The 21,347-nt window shown below is 38.8% G+C and overlaps 1 protein-coding gene across 1 annotated transcript in view; it reads left to right on the forward strand.

Annotated features, from left to right (window-relative positions):
• The window catches only part of CYP20A1 (cytochrome P450 family 20 subfamily A member 1), a 72,696-nt gene continuing 51,349 nt past the window's right edge, over positions 1–21,347 (forward strand). The window contains exons 1-4 of the mRNA XM_007454874.1: positions 1–72; positions 4,711–4,760; positions 5,409–5,575; positions 8,537–8,679. Of these exons, the coding sequence (XP_007454936.1) occupies positions 1–72; positions 4,711–4,760; positions 5,409–5,575; positions 8,537–8,679 (432 nt within the window). The remainder of the gene's footprint in view (positions 73–4,710; positions 4,761–5,408; positions 5,576–8,536; positions 8,680–21,347) is intronic.

The raw sequence follows: 21,347 nt of genomic DNA on the forward strand, positions 1-21,347 counted from the left end.
ATGTTGGACTTCGCGATCTTCGCTGTCACCTTCTTGCTGGTGTTGGTGGGAGCGGTGCTCTACCTCTACCCGGTAACCGCCGGCTCGGCCTCGGTCTCGCCCGCATCCACGTCGCCCTGCCCGCGGCGGGTCGCAGGGGGCGGGCCCGGAGGGGGTGCGGGGAGAGCTCCTGCTGCGGCTCCGGCTCAGTCCAGCTCCGGGGCATGTGACGCTTTGCGGGCGCTCACGGGGCTGGCGCTGAGGACAGAGGGGCGCGGGCCGCACGGCCGCCTTCCGACGCCGAGTGAGGCGGGCAGGTGGTTCAGCATCGCGGGTGCGGCCGCCGGGGGCTGAGGGCTGGTCCGCGGGCCCGGCCTCCCTGCGCCTGCCCTCGCCACGCCACTGTTAAGGGCGGGTCTGAAGCGCTTTGGTGGCTTTCGGGCAGTAACTCTGCCCACTCCAGTTCCATTTTCTAGTGTGCTTGGGAGGAAACTCCAGGCTGCTCCACGCCTTTCCCCTTTCCCAAGGATTCTCCCCCAGTGTTTCTTTTGTCGTCTACCCTTCCACCTGTCTTTCAACTTTCATTCCTGAAATCCAAAGTCCTTAAGGCCCAGACCGGGTCTTGCTCCTCGCAGGGCCTCACGGGCTAAATAAAGCGGTCGTGGAAGGAGCCCTGTGCAGGGGGAGGTTAGCTGTGAGCTTCACCTAGCGGAGGGCTTTATCTCTGAATCTCCTTCCGGCTTTCTTCTTCAGCCTCAGAAGGTGGTTCTGAAAACAAAGGAGCTAATGGATGAGGGATCATCTACAAAGCAAGGTGGTGGTTTTGTAGAAGTTGTAAAGCAGCAGCACAGCGCCAAATACATCACTGGCAATGACAGAACACCTTAAATATTCTCGCTGGTAAATGGATTGGATTGGAGTATTGCAACTGCACAGTCTGGAACTTTCAGTGAATCTTATTTTCTGAGACATAGCCATCTGGAAGGTTAGGAGAGTGCGGGAGTAGGGAAATGAGATTTCCAGGCAACTCACTTGAAGGTCATGAAATTAAAATAAGACTAGTCATTATGGGTGTGTTTTTCCCCAGCAGTTTTTTTTTTTTTTTTTTTTTTTTGCGGTACGCGGGCCTCTCACTGTTCTGGCCGCTCCTGTTGCGGAGCACAGGCTCTGGACGCGCAGGCTCAGCGGCCGTGGCTCACGGGCCCAGCCGCTTCGCGGCACGTGGGGATCCTCCCGGACCGAGGCACGAACCCGTGTCCCCTGCACTGGCAGGCGGACTCTCAACCATTGCGCCACCAGGGAAGCCCTCCCAGCAGTTTTTCTTCATCTATGTGGAATCAGGGGCAGTTGACAGAATATTGGGTTTAATTAGAATTGGTGTTTTACTAGGTGCTTTTGACAAAAGGATATAGGGCAAGGGAGTGGTTATAATGGACCATGGAATCTCAGCTGGAGAGAGTGGAAAATGAGTATATGAGTGGGTGGGTTAAAAGTCCTTTTGGGGTAAAAATAGTTTTTGGAGTCAAGATGTTAAAAATAGTGAAAAGGAAAAATAGGAGGTGCTTGGAGATTTGGATGCTTGATGTTAAAACTCTGGAGATGGTGAAGTTATTGGTAATGTCAAGACCTAGTGTACAATCATAGGAATGAGTGGCTGAGATCAGGTGGAGTTTTGACTTGGGGACAGATGGGTCAGGAAAGAAGATAAACTTCTGTAGGAATAGGAGTCTGGGGGACGAGGGAAGACCTAGGGATGGTAGTCCTGGGCTTAGTGTGCTGTCTAATGTAGGTTAGGAAAAAGGTCGTAGTAACATTCTGGATGGTCTCAAGGTAGATGATAGTGGTGAGGCTACGATTATCAGGGAGTTTGGCAGGGTCTTGCCAGGTGCATGCCAATTTGGGGATCTCATCAATCTAGCTATGTGGAAGATGTGGATATAGTAAAGGGCAGGAGAGCATTTTGCCTGGTGTTCTGGGGCTCGCTCTTCATTTCTCGTCTTGAAGGGTGGAGGTTGGTGTAGGAGCTGTCTTATCCAAAGAGCACAGCCTTCTGAGGCGCCCTCTGCATGCCTGCTGCTGGAGCTGTAGAGATATGATGAGTGCGGTGAGGAGGGGTTGTAGTTAGTACCTGCACATTTTTAGAGGTTCTTCACTGCTGCCTATCAGTAGTTTCGGCAGATATTTCGACATTTCTGTCGTAACACTCAGTGAACTTGTTCAAGTGTTCAGAGACATCAGTTGTATTTCCTTTCCCCTGAAAATATCTATTATGGAGCCTTCCATCATCCTTCCCTAGTCAGTAGTGGTTATCATCTCCTTCGGCTGCATAGCTCTTGTCCTTTTACTCTCAGAATTGGTATTCTCTTTGCCTGTGTTGGATACCCTATTTCCTAGGTGCCACATGAGTCTCTCTCTCTCTCTTTCTTTCAGTTCCTTTATTTGCTGCAGATGCATCATTTTCCAGTAATTTCCTAAGAAAGTGTGCATGGAAAATACATTTTTTGAGATCTTGCTTTTGTGAAAATCTTGCTGTCCTAGCTTCAAACTTGAATGATAGTTTGGCTTAGTATAAAATCCTAAGTTGGAAATAATTTTCCCTTAGAATTATAGGGGCCACCACCCACCAGCCGGTTGTTCCTGAATCTGTAGTCTCAAGGTCTCTTTCCAGAAGGATGGTAATCACAAGAATGGTGTCTGAGGGATCTGTATACTGGCTTTTTGCTAATTGTTAAAATCTTGCGTCTTACCCTGCCTTTCTGCTTACTGAGTGCAAATCTGATTGCTTCTTGCGGGAATTCTCCTCTGCAGACCCCCAGAGGAGGCCTCACAACTACGTCAATTAATCACTGCTCCAACAGCTTAACACTTCCAACAAAATTGGTTGGATTGTTCGTCCACTGTTGTCTCCTCTCCTATTCTCTTTATCGGTATTTTCTCGTTTTTTATATCTTCACTTTCATTTTGTGGGATATCAGGAAGAGATAATTGATGAGTGTTATCAATCTACCATGTTTAAAGAGAAGTCAGGAAACTTGTTTCTGTCAGTAATTTCAGCCTAGAAAATAAAAAGTTGGCTTTTTTTATATGACTGACTTTTTCTTTTTCTAATTGAGTTCCTTCCATCCTTTTCCCCACTTTTTATAATATCAAACTTGACAAGTTTCCATTATTGATGAGACTGTAGGACAAAATTTTACATTGTAGGTTTCATTGTCATCAGTTAAATGCAAGTTGCACATACTATTACCTAGATAGTATTCTTTTTTTTTGAAAAGATTATCACTTCAGACTACTACTTTTTTTTGTTTGTTTTAAATTTATTTTTATTTATTTATTTTTGGCCGCGTTGGGTCTTTGTTGCTGCACATGGGCTTTCTCTAGTTGCGGCGAGTGTGGTCTACTCTTCATTGTGGTGCACAAGATTCTCATTGCGGTGGCTTCTCTTTTTGCAGAGCACAGGCTCTAGGTGCGTGGGCTTCAGTAGTTGTGGCACACAGGCTCAGTAGTTGTGGCTCGCGGGCTGTAGAGCGCAGGCTCAGTAGCTGTGGTGCACGGGCTTAGTTGCTCCACAGCATGTGGGATCTTCCCGGACCAGAGCTTGAACCCGTGTCCCCTTCATTGGCAAGCAGATTCTTAACCACTGCGCCACCAGGGAAGCCCCTAGATAGTATTCTTATAGGATTTAGTACAAACTGTTAAACTCTTCAGTTAGTATCATTCAACCTAGTATCTCTCTTTTGGCGTACATACCCCAAAGGAGGAAAAAAGTAAAGTTGTATAAAGATTTTCATGGCACTACCTATAACAATGAGAAAATGAAAGAAAGAAATAGCCTAGATGTTTTATAACACTATAGCAGGAAGATGATTACATAATTGTGGATACATAGTGGAACACTGTTTAGCCTTTAAATGTTCAAATAAATAAATATTCATTTATTTGTATAATGTTAAGTAGGGGGGAAAAGGGCAGAATGTCAGACAAATAAACTCTGGTTAATACTAGCTAAAATCATTGACAAAATTCAGAATTGATTCTGGAGTTGACTATTTTAGGTTATTTTTCCTGTAAATATTTAGTTTATTTAAAAATAGTTTTACAAGATATCTTACGCTTGTTGTAAAATAAAAAAAAGACACTAACCTCTAAACCCAGCAACCATAAACCCAGTACAAAATTGTAAAACATGAAAATTCCCCTGACTTTTTCATAGTTCATTCTTCAGAGGTTGTCACTTTAACAATTTGCTATGAATTATTTTGTTATTTATTTCTATACCAGACACCTTTCTGACTGTATGACCCTGATAATAATAACTGCATTAAAGCATTGACATTGTATTTTGGTAAGTTCTTTGACTAGAAAGAGGAGAACTGTTTTAGGAATGAAACTATTATAATCATGACATTGATTTTTTTTGAAAGCCAAGACAGATAGGACCATATATAGTCTCAGAACAAAGAAAAATGTACTTGATTATGTATTAATTGATGAAGAATGGATGTTAAATTCTTCAAACACCTTAGTTTAGTTGATAGGAGGAATGTTAGGATAATGCTTTTTAATACAAAGAATCCAGTTTTTGTATTTTAATATAGAAATAATCTCTGAGATTCAACCAATTTGGAAAACCATCATTTAAGGTCCTGCAGATGTCTTGGGAAAACGCATCTGACTTATGGGATATGTGATAATTCATTATACTAAACTTTAAAAAATTTTTTCCCTAAGGCTTCCAGACAAGCTGCAGGAATTCCAGGGATTACTCCAACAGAAGAAAAGTAAGTTGTTTTTTTTTAAATCAAGTAGAGTCAACTCTTAATTTTGGATCAAAACTAAACCATATCTTTAGATTACTCAGTTTATTTCATTCCTTTGTTTTCTCTAAACTTATCTCTGGGCATACTACTTAAACTTTGTTAAGAACAGAAAGGAAGCCTGTATAAATCAAAACCTTTAATTTCTTTCACTTCTGTTAGCCAGAGAGTGTTGAAAATAGAAAGAAAGGATTAAGAAAGAAGGAAATAAGAAAAAGTTGCCATAGCTGATTTAAATTAGCCTGTGATTTAATAGCCAATGACGGTGTCCACTGCTATCTCAGAATGAGTTGCTGCAAAAATTGGATAGTTTTCCAGTGTCTAAGTCAGATGTTCCTCCTGTAGCTTTTTTATTTGGTATGAAGTGTTATGAATTCTCAGAATATCAGCAAATCCATATCCAAATATAACTGCCGAATTCTCAGAATATCAGCAAATCCATATCCAAATATAACTGTCAAATATAATTCAGTTTTGGATTTTGCAGTCATTAGAATTTTGTGTATTTTTGCTCTCATCTGTTGACACAGTTAATTGAGAATCAACTAGTATTGTTCTTCTGATTCTTCCATGTTAAATTGATTATTTTGTCAAATGTTGCTCTTTTTTCAGAGATGGTAATCTTCCAGATATTGTGAACAGTGGAAGTTTGCACGAGTTCCTGGTTAATTTGCATGAGAGATATGGGCCTGTGGTCTCTTTCTGGTTTGGCAGGCGCCTTGTGGTTAGTTTGGGCAGTGTTGATGTGCTAAAGCAGCACATCAACCCCAATAAGACATGTAAGTTTAATTTTCTTTTTAATTAGAGTAGATGTCTATAAACGAAGATCCATACATTGTTCTTAGGAATAGCTAACATTTATTAAATACTTTGTATTATATGCCAGACATTGTGCTGAAGTCTTTATATTAATTACTTCATTTAAGACACAGTATTGTAAAATGATTATTTTCTTCCTTCAGTTTATAGATATGTATGAAAAAAATCCCAGTGTAAATGCCAACAGGATTTTTTTGGAACCTGAAAAACTAGTTCCAGGGTACGTCTGAAAGAGTAAAGGTACAAGAGCAGTTAAGAAACATCTAGAAAGAACATTAGTGCAGGAGATTCTTGTACCATCAGGTCGAACAGTGTATTATAAAACTTGATTAACTTAAAGAATCTTGTACTGTGATAGGACTAGACGGATTGATGGAATGGAATAGGTAGCCCAGTAGACAAACCGAGTATATATGATAAAGGTAGCATTTTATGATAAAGGGGAAAGGTAATAAATGGTTTGGAAAAACTAGTTGGCTATTTGGAAAAAATAAATCTCAGTCCCTGTCTCACTCTTTATATCAGAATAAATTAGAAATGATTAAAATTTGGGGTCATAAAAGTAATAGAAGAAAAAATGGTTAAATCTTAAATTTTTTTGAGGGGGTTGTTGATAAGCCCTTTTGTACCCTGACATGAGATCTAAGAGCCATCAATCACAAGATGGGTAAATCTGTCTACATAAAAATGAAAAAATTTCAGTACGATAAAAAACACCGTGAAAAAGAGAGAGGAAAATGTTGGCCACATACTATATTTCTGTAAAATAAAAAGGTACCATGAAGAAGTTTAAAAGAGAGATGGGGGAACTATTTCCCACCTATATATATATATATAAAGTAAATGCAAACTAATAAGAAAATAAAAGTAAAATGCAATTGTGGAAAAATGGGCAAAAACAAGGTAATTAAAAAAGAAGAAACAAAAATAGCCAATAAGCAAATTAAAGGATTTCAACCTCACTAATAATCAGTGGGATGCAAATAAAAATGAGATTTTCACTTATCTGACTAGAAGAGATGAAAAATGTTGGCAAAACTCATTGTTGTTGAGGGAATGGAAAAACATGGAGTATAAATGTTTTACAAACTATCTGGAGAGAAGGTTGGCAGTGACCTTTGACTTAAGGAATTATCATAAGCTGATAATCACATAGATGAGAAAAGACATTAGTATCATTCATAATAAAAACTTAAAACTTAAAAATTTTTAATGGCTGCATTAAAGGATACATTCAGGCGTTAATATGATGATATAGGTTTATTTTATTTTGTTCTTCAGATACTCATATAGCGATTTCTATATGCCAGCACTATTGTAAGACCTTACACACGTTAACTGATTTAATCCTCAGAACACCTTATGAAGTACGTATTATGATTATCCCCACTTTACAGAAGAGAAAACTGATGAACAGAGAGGCTAAGTCATTTGCCCAAAGTCACACAACTAATTAGTGATGAAGCTGGGACTTGAAGCTAGGCTCTCTGGGCTGGGTCTGTTTTCTTTTTTTTCTTTTTTTTTTTTTTGCGGTACGCGGGCCTCTCACTGTTGTGGCCTTTCCTGTTGCGGAGCACAGGCTCTGGACGCACAGGCTCTGGACGCGCAGGCTCAGCGACCATGGCTCACGGGCCCAGCTGCTCCGCAGCATGTGGGATCTTCCCGGACTGGGGCATGAACCCGTGTTCCCTGCATCGGCAGGCGGACTCTCAACCACTGCGCCACCAGGGAAGCCCATTGGTCTGTTTTCTTAATCACAAAATTTCCGCAACGTGGAAGGATGGCTCCGTTAAGAAATACAAAGATGGGTATAACCAGACATGGCCTCTGCTCCTATGGAATTTATAGTCTAGTGCTGAGGAAGTGGAGGAGCATGTAAATGGTGTTCGAATGATCACACTAATGAACTGAGAGACGTGCTCTGAAAGAAGGGACTGTAGTTCTTTGCAAAATCTGACAGATTTTTCTGTCTGTCTCTCTCTGGTGAGAAATGTTAACAGCTGTAAAAAAAAAAAATCTCAGATATTTAACAGTGACTATTTCTGTGTGGTGAGATTTAGATGAATTTATTTTGTATGTATCTATGTTTTAATTATTTACAATGACAGTGTATTTTTGCGTATGTGGAAACATAGTCATTAAAGAAACACTTATGGAATTCTCTGGCGATCCAGTGGTTAGCACTCTGTGCTTCCACTGCAAGGGGCCTGGGTTTGATCCCTGGTTGGGGAACTAAGATCCTGCGAGCCTCACAGCGCTGCCACCAAAAAAAAAAACCAGGAAACAAGAAACACTTAAAAATGAATGAAGGAGAAAAGAAAAGAAATTTTTGGATTCAGCTAAATAATTTTAACTGTAATACTTGACAGTTACATACACAAAATCAATTTTGCTTTAAAAATCAGTGGTGTGCTTTTTTTTACAAAGTGAAAGATATTGCTGTCATGTGAGTAGAAAATTTATGTCAGTATTAATGATTTACAGTGAAATTCCCAGTCAGAATATTGTTTTCTTGCCAATTTTTTTTTTTTTTTTTTTTGCGGTACACGGGCCTCTCACTGTTGTGGCCTTTCCCATTGCGGAGCACAGGCTCCGGATGCGCAGGCTCAGTGGCAATGGCTCACCGGCCCAGCCGCTCTGCGACACGTGGGATCTTCTCGGACCGGGGCACGAACCCATGTCCCCTGCATTGGCAGGTGGACTCTCAACCACTGCGCCACCAGAGAAGCCCTTTCTTGCCAATTTTTATTGCCTCTTGAACTGTTCACATTTAGGAAAGACAAGGGAGTTGTGAAAAAAAGTTCATAGTCTCTTGGCTACAGTCCCGTACCTCCCTGATCTCTGTTCTTTTGCTGGAGATTTATTTATTTATTTTTTGAGTGATTACTTTGCCTTTGAAATGTTTAATTTGTCTGTTTCAGCGGACCCTTTTGAAACCATGCTAAAGTCATTATTAAGGTATCAGTCTGAGAGTGGGAACGTGACCGAAAACCTCATGAGGAAAAAATTTTACGAAAATGGTGTGACTAATTCTCTGCGGAGCAACTTTGCTCTCCTGCTAAAGGTAAGGTAGTTTGTCCTGGCGTTCTATCATACAGATAATAGTATATGGATCTTCCTCAAGTTACGATGGGGTTATGTCCTGATAAACACATCGTGAGTTGAAAAATATCATAAGTTGAAAATGCATTTAAATACACCTAACCTCCTGGACATCATAGCTTAGGCTAGCCTGCTTTAAACATACTCAGAACACTTGTGTTAGCCTGCAGTTGGGCACAATCACCTTACACTAAGCCTATTTTATAATAGAGTGTTGACTAGCTCGTGTAATTTATTGAATACTGTGCAGAAAGTGAAAAATAGATTGTTGTCTGGGTACAGAATGGTTGTAAGCTTATGGGCTCTTTGCTGTCATGGTCCCATGGCTGGCTGTGGGCTACGGCTGCTGTCGCTGCCAGCGTCACAAAGTGTCGTACTTCATACGCTAGCCCAGCAGAAGATCAAGATAAGAAGTTCAGAGGACCGTTTCTACTGAACGCTTATGGCTTTTGCACCGTGGTAACGTTGAAAAATTGTATGTCGGGGACCATCTGTATATTTTAGTGTGTCTTTGTCTTTCCTACTCTTTTCTTACCTGTCTTTCGAAGCTGAATTTTACTCTTTTTTTGCCGGGGCAGGCCGCACTGCAAGGCTTGTGGGATCTTAGTTCCCTACCAGGGGTTGAATCTATGCTCCCTGCAGTGGAAGCGCAGAGCCTTAACCACAGGACCGCCAGGGAAGTCCCTCTAAGCTGATTTTTATTCTCCTGAAATTCTAAAACAAAACAAAAACAAAACAAAAATCTTAACATCTAGACTCCCTATGTAAGTTGGAATGATGGGAGCAGAGAGAACCTGAAGACATTTTATGTATCAGTAGATTTGTCCATTGTTTTCAGACCAGACTAAACCAGCATTTCCTAAAATATGATCTGAACTCACCTGAAACACTCCCTCTTGTTTAAGGTGCAGATTACTGGGCCTTTACTTGGACACACTGAATCACTGGGAGGGGCACCTGACATTTTTAAGAAGCTCAGCAAATCATTTACAAAGGTTGAGAACAATACTAATCCATACCGTTTCCTTTTTGTTTCTAAAGACCCTTAGCCAAGCCCTGTGCACTGCCTCACAGTTCCCTGTGCTCCCACAGGGCTGTTGCAGACCTTCACCCTTATTCTAGTACTGCCAGTCCTACCAACCCCTTTGCTTGCTGTAGATGTCCTAGCCTCCTGCTTTGCTGAGACTATGGAGTCCTTTACGTGTGAACTCCCTCAGTAGCCTGTTCCCCCACCAGTAGACTCTGTCCATCACAAACCTTGGTTCTTTTTTCTTATTTTAAATCTTGAAGAATCCTTCCTTCTGTCCAAAGCTAATTATCCATTTGTGCCATTTAAAAATAATGTAATTTATAAAAGTAATACATGGTTGCTAAAGAAAATGTGGAAAATCTGATAGTGTAAAGAAATCACCCATAATTTGACTATAGATTTTTTATATGGTTGAGATCATATTGTATGTACAATTTTATATACTTTTTCACTATAAAATGTATCGTAAGCGTTTCCCCATCATTAAGAAATTTGCAGGGACTTCCCTGGCCGTCCAGGTGAAGGCTCTGCACTTGCACTGCGGGCGTTGGGTGAGGGTGGGGTGAGCATGGCTTCGAGGTTCCATCCCTGGTCGGGGAACTAAGGTCCTGCATGCCCTGTGGCTCGGCCAAAAAGAAAAAGAGAAAAGAAAAGAGAAGAAAATTTCCAAAAATAACTAAAATTATGCTTTTTCTGCTAGTCACTTTATAAAATATGGAAACATTTAGAGAAGTCCTAAGGAAAAAAAATAAACGTTTTTGCTGCTGTATCCCTGGCCAACTAAGGTCCTGCATGCCCTGTGGCTCGGCCAAAAAGAAAAAGAGAAAAGAAAAGAGAAGAAAATTTCCAAAAATAACTAAAATTATGCTTTTTCTGCTAGTCACTTTATAAAATATGGAAACATTTAGAGAAGTCCTAAGGAAAAAAAATAAACGTTTTTGCTGCTGTTCATTCCCCGGTGATAACCATGTTTAACATTTTAAAATACTTTGCATCATTCCAGTCATTTCTGTGTACAGTAGAATTTCAGTCAGCATTATACTGTAGAGATAGTTTTAGACTGCATTTTTATTTACCATTATATGATAAGTATTTTTATAACAGTAAATATTCTTAGAAAATTACATTTGAAAAGAGTCTCTAATGTCACTTTTACCTTCTGAATATCTTTCAAATTGCTCTACTCCACCAGCACTGCTCCCATCCTGGTTTAAGCTTCCATCATCTTATGTGGATTGCTTCTCTGCCTTCTCTCTGCCCTTCCCCAATTTCTACCCTCTGTTAGGGATTCTTAGGCTTCTTTTAAGACATGTACCCCTTGCAGTTGTGGTGAAACCTACAGACTCCTTCGGAGAATAGCATTTGAAAATGTGTAACTACAAAGGAAACCAATAGTTATCAAAATGTTATTTTGATGTTATTTTTAAAAAACTTGTGATATTATAGTATCTGTGCTTTATTGTTAATGTATTACATAACAAGATCTAGCAATGCTTCCCCAAACTTCCACAATTTTAAAGTAATGATGTTATGAGAGGCAAAACCATTATTTTGAGAATTTTACAATAACAAAATATAATGTGAACGTATTTGAGATTTGTATTGCGACAAAGTTAAAAGGCCTATATTCAGAAAGAAGTGCTAAATTTTATTTAGAGGCTAGTGAAAAATAAAGATTTTTCCCCCCCATCCAAGTTCATGGACTCCTGGATTCTATGCACAGACCCTTTGGTATCTATGGACTGGATGTTCATAACACCTGAGAACAGACACTTCCAAAATACAATTCTTATTTTATCAGACCCTGATCAAAAATCTCCACTGGCTTCCCTTTGCTCTTGGGACAAACTCTGAAGTCTTGAATGTAATCTTAAAGACCGTATGTGGTTTGACCTGCCTACTTTTCCAGCCTCGTTTCCCACTTTCTCATTTGTGCTTATACTCTAGCCACCCTGGTTTTCTCTTGGTTCTATACCTTGTTCTCTGTTATCTCAAGGGCTCTGTATATGCTATTCCTGTTGCCTGGATTGTCTCATCTAACCATCCACACACCTAGTTAATGCGTGTTTATTCTTCAGCTCAGTTTAGATGTCACTTCCCCAGGGAAGCCATCTCTGATCATCCCACTGTCCCTAGGAAGGTCCCCCTTTTAGATGCTGTCATAACACCCTTTGCTTTTCCTTTGCAGCACGTCCTAGTTTGTAATTATAATATGTGTAATTCTTTGAATAATCTTTCCTAAGCTGTATGCTCCACGGAGGGAGACACTTCTGTTTTGATTTCTACTGTATCCGTGGGTCTTGGTGTAGAGTAGGCCCTCAGGAAATATTTATTAAATCAGTGAATGAATACCGACCAACTTACAGGTCCTCAATTCATAGTCTCTTCTCTTCTCTCTGTGGGTCTGTTCTTGCTATTTTCTCCTCAGCTAACTCCTGGCCAGCTCGTCTTCCAATATCCAGTTTAGTTACCTACCCTCTGCCATTCACTCTCTTTACTACCATGACAACCTGGCCATACTTACTTAACAAAATTAAATTGACTTTCTTATCTCCCTTCTTATATTGTGTTTTCCTTCCCCTTTCCTGTAATCTGTGTACCTCGAAGAAAGTTTTTATTTTGTTGTATGTTTAATGTAGGTTCTTGGGAAATAGTAGTAGTGTATAGAGCAGAGACTAAGCTTGGGCAAAAGGCTTTGAATCTGATTTCTGTCATTTAGTATCTGCATGATTCTTTGTGTGTTACTTGGCCTTTGTGAGCTTTTATTGCCTCCTTTTTTTTTTTTTTTTTTTTTTTTTTTTTTTTTTTTTTTTTTTTTTTTTTTTTTTTTTTTGGCCACTCTGCAGGGATCCCTTAGTTTCCCGACCAGGGGTCAAACCTGGGCCCCTTGCATTAGAAGCACAGAGTCTTAAGCACTGGACCACCAGGGAGGTCCTACTGCCTCATCTTAAATTGAGGATCATAGCATCCACGTTACAAATTTGCTGTGAGGATTATATGAGGTCATGATGTAAAATACCTAACAACAGGTCTTAGAACACAGTAACTACTCAAAAAAATACCTTTCCTTCCTTTGTTTGAGAGGTAGATTTTCCTGCTGTTTGTTTGCTGCTCCCCCCACCTCCCAGCGTTCTTCTGTTCTGTTAAATTTTCTTCTTTCTTACATTTTTCCTGCTCCTCTGAAACTACACCTCCTTATTAATGCTTCCAATTTAGTTAATGCGTTTCTTCTTTCATGCAGGGTTTTATAGTTGATGGGCCTATATCTGTCCCATTTGAAGGGTTACGTAGGAGTCCTTACTGTTCTATATAGATTAAAACCACATTCACTCACAAGTACACAAATACACCCCACTGACTTTCACGTTGTATATGGTAAATAATTTTTAAAACTATGGAAAAAAATTTTTTTTTGAATTTTTGAATTTTATTTTATTTTTCTATACAGCAGTTTCTCGTTAGTCATCCATTTTATACACATCAGTGTATACATGTCAAACCCAATCTCCCAATTCATCACCCCTCCACCCCACTTTCCCCCCTTGGTGTCCATACATTTGATCTCTACATCTGTATCTCTATTTCTGCCCTGCAAACCGGTTCATCTGTACCATTTTTCTAGGTTCCACATATATGCGTTAATATATGATATTTGTTTTTCTCTTTCTGACTTACTTTACCCTGTATGACAGTCTCTAGATCCATCCACGTCTCTACAAATGACCCAATTTCGTTCCTCTTTATGGCTGAGTAATACTCCATTGTATATATGTACCACATCTTCTTTATCCATTCGTCTGTCGATGGGCATTTAGGTTGCTTCCATGACCTGGCTACTGTAAATAGTGCTGCAGTGAACACTGGGGTGCATGTGTCTTTTTGAATTGTGGTTTTCTCAGGGTATATGCCCAGTAGTGGGATTTCTGAGTCATATGGTAGTTCTATTTTTAGTTTTTTAAGGAACCTCCATACTGTTCTCCATAGTGGCTGTACCAATTTACATTCCCACCAACAGTGCAAGAGGGTTCCCTTTCCTCCACACCCTCTCCAGCATTTGTTGTTTGTAGATTTTCTGATGATGCCCATTCTAACTGGTGTGAGGTGATACATCACTGTAGTTTTGATTTGCATTTCTCTAATAATTAGTGTAAAAGTCATGAAAAATTTAAATAAAAATAGAATAGTATAATGAACATCCGTATTCTCATCACCAAACTTTAACAGTTGGCAAATTAGACGCAATCTTACTTTATCTATACCCTGACTTACCTCCCCTGTTTTCTCTCTGGATTATTTTTAAACAGATTCCAGACATCGTACAGATGAGGACATACTTTTTCAAGGGCTTAACAGTATTTAGCATGTAATAGCTACTTGGTCAGGTTTCTTTTCTTTTCCTTCTCACCTTCTGTAACTTTGTTCATTCCTCCTAAAAATGTTCAGACTGCACATTATAAGACTTGTGACTTTTTTGAGTTGTAGAATAACTGATAAATCTTAAGAGGATGTCATTTTGACTCATCCTACAGTATCTACTTTTTAAAAATTACATTCAGTAAATGCTTAATGCCATATTTTCCTTATTCTTCAATTCTGTTTGAAACTCACACTTTTCATTCAAGATTTGAGGCTGGCTTGTTGAGTTTACCGGAAGCATTAATTAACATGTTGGCTCCTCTGCACAGTTTTGCTTCCAAAAACTAAGTGAACAAGGCCTTTAACCATGGCCAGGTGCTGATTAGTCTTTCTCCTTTCCAGTTCCAATTTCTAACTGATAGCCATTATTCACAAGGCCATCAGGACATCTGTATATCAAATTTCCACCTTCTCATTATTGTCAGTACTATTTGGTTTTGTTTTGTTTTAAATATTTATTTATTTGGCTGTGCCAGATCTTAGTTGTGGCACACGAGATCTTCATTGTAGCGTGTGCGACCTTTAGTTGCAGCATGCGGGATCTTTAGCTGTGGCATGCAGAATCTAGTTCCCTGACCAGGGATCGAACCCAGGCCCCCTACGTTGGGAGTGCGGAGTCTTAACCACTGGACCACCAGGGAAGTCCCAGTCAGTACTGTGTTGTATCATCATGTTCTCTGGACCTCTCAGGCTGCCTGCTTGGGTTGTCATAGCTGGTCCTGTCACACCTGAATGTCGTACCTGAAAGCAGTTATGTTGCCTCTGTCTAAGCATTCACCAGTCAGAACCTTTCTTTCTGTTCTGTTTAAACACCTAACATTTGTCTGTAAGAATCTTTGTATTTAATTGTATAGCTCCAGGGAATTTTACCTGTTTCTCTTTGCTTTGCTTTCAGTGATTATGCTTTTCAGTAATCTTTATTGTTAAAAACCTTAATTAGTCTTTCTTCTCTGCTTCAAACTAAGTAATTCTGACTTTTTTAATCTTTAGTCGTAGGCTCTCTTTCCCAAATTTTCAATCTTTTTTGTCCTTGCTCTGTATTGCATTTTTTTCTCCTCCTGTCTGATCAACAGCAAATCAAAGTGGAAAATTATTTCCCAGTTTTCACATTTCTTGCCATCATATTTTCAAGCTTTGGTTCACAGACTGGGTCCATACATGAGAAATGTGTTTCATGTTTATGTTTTCAACCCTGTAGCACAAGCCAGTTACTTAGCTTACTCATTAGTCAGAAATACCAATTAATATTTAATCAGTAAGAACATGATTGAAGAGAGCTGTAGTCAGAGCATCCTCTTCCTCCATACTAATGGTTTTTCTTTAAGAGAACAGGGCTGTTTATCAGAGTTATCACTCCAGAATAAGCTGTACTTCATATTGACACAATAAATCTTTTGCCTTTTTTTTAAAAACATTATTTATTTATTTATTTTTGCGGTACGCGGGCCTCTCATTGCTGTGGCCTCTCCCGTTGCGGAGCACAGGCTCAGGACGCGCAGGCTCAGCGGCCATGGCTCACGGGCCCAGCCGCTCCGCGGCATGTGGGATCTTCCCGGACCAGGGCACGAACCTGTGTCCCCTGCATCGGCAGGCGGACTCTCAACCACTGCGCCACCAGGGAAGCCCTCTTTTGCCTTTTTTATTTTTATTTTGGTCCAAATCTGAATTCTGTATTCTGACTCTTCTCTAATCCTCTCAAACCTCATCCTGTGAGTTCTGGTTCCTTTCTGCCCTGACCGTCTCTGCTCAAAGGCTGTGTGTAAACGTCCACTTTAGTTCTGTGAGTGTAACTTCTCTCTTTTGTGTGCTTCAGCCCCATATGCTCCTATGACTTTTGGGTTAAACTCTGATTTAAGAAGTATTTTCTGGATTTTAGAATTTATGACAGTTTTCCAGAACCCTCTTAATTGACAGCTTAGTAATAATAGCCAAAATTATTGAACTCATTGGTTTAATACTATCACGTGAAGCTCATCAACAGATTGTTAGAATTCCCATCTAATATACATAGTCAAGATTCATAAACTAAAAGAGATTCATATAAGCCTCTAGCAGATGTACTAGATATGTATGTCGAGTAAAAACCTCCACGAATCATTTCTAATATTTGCATTGTTTTATAGAGTACTGTGCAAAACAAATGGATGAGCAAATCACAACACAGTTCTGTGATACAAATGACAATACTGATAATAAAATTTTTATGCTCATGGCTAAAAAGGGGGGAAAAAAAGGCTTTACCAGCATAGGCTGAAAGCATTTCCACAGTTAGTTGCATAATCAGTAATAATCTGGTACTGTGGGGAGATAGTCACAGTTAAAGTCTCTGATAAGTCACAGATTGTCCTAATAGGTTTTTAGGATACCATTTGGGTCCTAAATTTGGTCCAAATTTAGGAATACCATTTATAGGTCCAATGTTTAGGAATACCATTTATAGGTTTTTTTTTTTTTGAACATGTAATATCCCACAGAAGAAAGGTCACCAGAAAACTGACTACCTATCACTTAGAACTGAGGAAATATATACCCTGGATTTCATTTAAAAACCAGCTATGTACAAAAGCTCTTACACATTATTAAGGAAAAGATACAAGCCCCAGTAGAAAAATGGCTAAAGAAGTGAACATGCAGTACATTGTGGAAAACATGTAAATGGCCATTAAATATTTGAAACTTGTTTAAACCCTACCAATAATTAGAACGAAATAAGCCAATTAAAGCAATGTTGAGTTATTTTTTACCTGTTAGACTGACAGAGGTTTTATAAAATGATAACACTCAGTACAGTCCAAAGTATGGGAAATGGACACTGAGATTGCTGGTAAGACTGTAAGCTGATATAGGCTTTCTCCAGGGCAGCATGGCCATATAAAGCAAAAGCTTAAAACCACTTCTTAACTCAGAAATTTCATATCTAAGGAAGTCAAATGGCAATAGATGTATATACAGAAATGGCTGTTGAAGCATTGTTTATTGTAGCAGAAATTGGAAAATACTTAAACGTCCAGTAGTAGAGGATTATTTGAATGATCGTAAATCCGTACAATGGATTAGAATGAAAACATTAAGGTGGAAAAGACATTTATTTACTGACATGGGGGGAGGGTTTGCTAGAGCTAGCACAAACTTGGTGGCTTAAACAGAGAAATTTATTGTCTCACAGTTCTGGAGGCTGTTGCCCAAGATCAAGGTGCCAGCAGAGTTGGTTCCTTCTGAGGGCTGTGAGGGAAATCTGTTTTATGCCTCTTTCCTAGCTGCTAGTAGTTTGCTGGTAATCTCTGGTGTTCCTTGGCTTGTACACTTATCACCCCAATCTCTGCCTTCATGTTTATAATGAGGTATCCCTGTGTGTGTATATGTTTGTGTGTGTGTTTCCATGTCCAAATTTCCCCTTTTTATAAGGACACAGTGGTATTGGATTAAGGCCCACCCTAATGTGCATATCTTAAACTGATTATCTGCAAGAACCTATTCCCAAATGAGGTCACATTCACAAGCACTGGGGGTTAAAACTTCAAGATCTTTTGGGGGAGCACAATTCAACCCATAACAGATGGTAAGTGAAAAAAAACAGTATACAGAACAGTTTGTAGAGTATTAATACATTGTCCAAAGTATACCTTTATGCACACATGTATGTACACATATACATGGATACACATACCTATAGAAAAACATGAAAAGCTCTATTAAAAAAAATGTTATCAGTAATTACTGCTACTGGGTTGAATTTAGGGTGATTTAAATTAATTTCTATATTTTCATTTATTTTTAAGTTATTTATTGTTTTCTACATATTAATTTTCTTTTACACTAACCTGTATTACTGTACAAGTCAAAAACAATGAACCAAAAAAAAAAAACAACAACAAAAAAACAATGAACCACTCAGCTCTCAGTGATAGTCTGAATAGTCACTGAATTTTCATTAGGAGCAAAGCTTAGTAATTCATTGACTAATTAAAACGAAAGTTCAATAATTTATTTAATTTTCTCTAAGAACAGAGCCTTTTTTATTCATGGACTTTTTTAGGACTATGTATTTGGTTTCTTTTATTCTTCTGGAAGCTGCTAATATGCAGGAGTTGATTTGGGGAGAATGATGTTCCCTGCTGTTGTTTTTGTACTGTTCAGTATTTTTAATCAGATTTTTTTTTCTTTTTTAAAACCCCAAAACTGTAAAAGGCCAAATTTTATAAAGAGAAAGCATTAATAATGTCCAGTGACTTTACATATACAGTTATGACACATTATTAGTAAGACAGAATTGAATATTTAAAGAGGTATGTAGTAACTTTTGAGAGAGTTCTTACTCTGTCAGAAACATAACTTATTTTTTGAGGTAGAGGCAGGACAGTCATTTTAAAAAAACGGTTGGTAAACTCACTATTTATTGAGCACCTGCTATTTACCAGACACTGTGCCAGGTACTAGGATTACCAATATAAAAAGCAGCCCTCAAGAAGGTTTAGGTCTAATGGTTATCAGGTACTGGGTCTTTAACCAAATATTAGAGTGATGCTAATCAAAAGCATTTCTTTTGTTAAATGTTGGAACCAGTCTCAAACTCCGAGTTTCTGACAGCAAACTGCTTATCACTTTGTATTTCTCTCACTCCTAAATCTACTCTTGGCCCACATCCTGACCCTTAATCTTAGAACACCTTCTGTTTTTAAAGTTCATTAATCTGATTTTAGTTTCCTTCTTACCCAGCATGAACATAGTTGGTTACTCTAAAGATATATTTTTTACCTTCTTCCACATCGAGAGGCATAGTGGTTGAGAGCTTGGGCTCGTCATCGAGCTGCCTGGGTTGGAATAGGAATTCTGTGATTTTTGTTGTGTGGCCCTGGGCATGTTACTTATTTTCTGTGACACATTTCCTCATTTGTAAAATGGGGACAATAACAGTTAACTTGTCACATACTATTAAGGATTAAATGAACTGACACATTAGTAGGTGCTTCCAAATAGTTTTTCAGAGTGGTTTTACCATTTACAGTCCCACACAGCATATGAGAATTCTGCTTTTTCTGCATCCTCACCATTCCTTGGTATTGGTATATGTATAGGGGTTTGTCATTGTGATTTTTTTTGAATTTTATTTTAATTATTTTTTTATACTGCAGGTTCTTATTAGTCATCAATTTTATACACATTAGTGTATACATGTCAATCCCAATCGTCCAATTCAGCACACCACCAACCCCACCCCACTGCACTTTCCCCGCCTTGGTGTCCATACATTTGATCTCTATATCTGTGTCTCAACTTCTGCCCTGCAAACTGGTTCATCTGTACCATTTTTCTAGGTTCCACATATATGCGTTAATATACGATATTTGTTTTTCTCTTTCTGACTTACTTCACTCTGTATGACAGTCTCTAGATCCATCCACGTCTCAACAAATGACCCAGTTTCGTTCCTTTTTATGGCTGAGTAATATTCCATTGTATATATGTACCATACCTTCTTTATCCATTCGTCTGTCGATGGGCATTTAGGTTGCTTCCGTGACCTGGAAATTGTAAATAGTGCTGCAGTGAACATTGGGGTGCATGTGTCTTTTTGAATTATGGTTTTCTCTGGGTATATGCCCAGTAGTGAGATTGCTGGATCATATGGTAATTCTATTTTTAGTTTTTTAAGGAACCCCCATACTGTTCTCCATAGTGTCTGTATGAATTTACATTCCCACCAACAGTGCAAGAGGGTTCCCTTTTCTCCATACCCTCTCCAGGATTTGTTGTTTGTAGATTTTCTGATGATGCCCATTCTAACTGGTGTGAGGTGATACCTCATTGTAGTTTTGATCTGCATTTCTTTAATAATTAGTGATGTTGAGCAGCTTTTCATGTGCCTCTTGGCCATGTGTATGTCTTCTTTGGAGAAATGTTTATTTAGGTCTTCGGCCCATTTTTGGGTTGTGTTGTTTGTTTCTTTAATATTGAGCTGCATGAGCTGTTTATATATTTTGGAGATTAATCCTTTGTCTGTTGCTTCATTTGCAAATATTTTCTCCCATTCTGCAGGTTGTCTTTTAGTCTTGTTTATGGTTTCCTTTGCTGTGCAAAAGTTTTGAAGTTTCATTAGGTCCCATTTGTTTATTTTTGTTTTTATTTCCATGACTCTAGGAGGTGGATCAAAAAAGATCTTGCTGTGATTTATGTCAAAGAGTGTTCTTCCTATGTTTTCCTCTAAGAGTTTTATAGTGTCCGGTCTTACATTTAGGTCTCGAATCCATTTTGAGTTTATTTTTGTATATGGTGTTAGGGAGTGTTCAAATTTCATTCTCTTACATGTAGCTGTCCAGTTTTCCCAGCACCACTTATTGAAGAGACTCTCTTTTCTCCATTGTATATCCTTGTCTCCTTTGTCATAGATTAGTTGACCACAGGTATGTGGGTTTATCTCTGGGCCTTCTATCTTGTTCCATTGATCTATGTTTCTGTTTTTGTGCCAGTACCATATTGTCTCGATTACTGTAGCTTTGTAATATAGTCTGAAGTCAGGGAGTCTGATTCCTCCCACTCCGTTTTTTTTCCCTCAAGACTGCTTTGGCTATTTGTGGTCTTTAGTGTCTCCATACAAATTTAAAGATTTTTTGTTCTAGTTCCATCAAAAGCGCCATTGGTAATTTGATAGGGATTGCATTGAATCTGTAGATTGCTTTGGGTAGTATAGTCATTTTCACAATATTGATTCTTCCAATCCAAGAACATGGTATATTTCTCTATCTGCTGGAGTCATCTTTAATTTCTTTCATCAGTGTCTTATTTTCTGCATACAGGTCTTTTGTCTCCCTAGGTAGGTTTATTCCTAGGTATTTTATTCTTTTTGTTGCAATGGTAAATGAGATTGTTTCCTTAATTTCTCTTTCAGATTTTTCATCATTAGTGTATAGGAATGCAAGGGATTTCTGTGCATTAATTTTGTATCCTGCAACTTTACCAAATTCATTGATTAGCTCTAGTAGTTTTCTGGTGGCATTTTTAGGATTCTCTATGAATAGTATGTCATCTGCAAACAGTGACACTTTTACTTCTTCTTTTCCAATTTGGATTCCTTTTATTTCTTTTTCTTCTCTGATTGCTGTGGCTAGGAGTTCCAAAACTATGATGAATAATAGTGGTGAGAGGGGACATCCTTGTCTTGTTACTGATCTTAGAGGAAATGCTTT

The sequence above is a fragment of the Lipotes vexillifer genome, unplaced genomic scaffold (genome assembly GCF_000442215.2).
Source record: "Lipotes vexillifer unplaced genomic scaffold, Lipotes_vexillifer_v1.1 scaffold313, whole genome shotgun sequence".
NCBI classification, from domain to species: domain Eukaryota; kingdom Metazoa; phylum Chordata; class Mammalia; order Artiodactyla; family Lipotidae; genus Lipotes; species Lipotes vexillifer.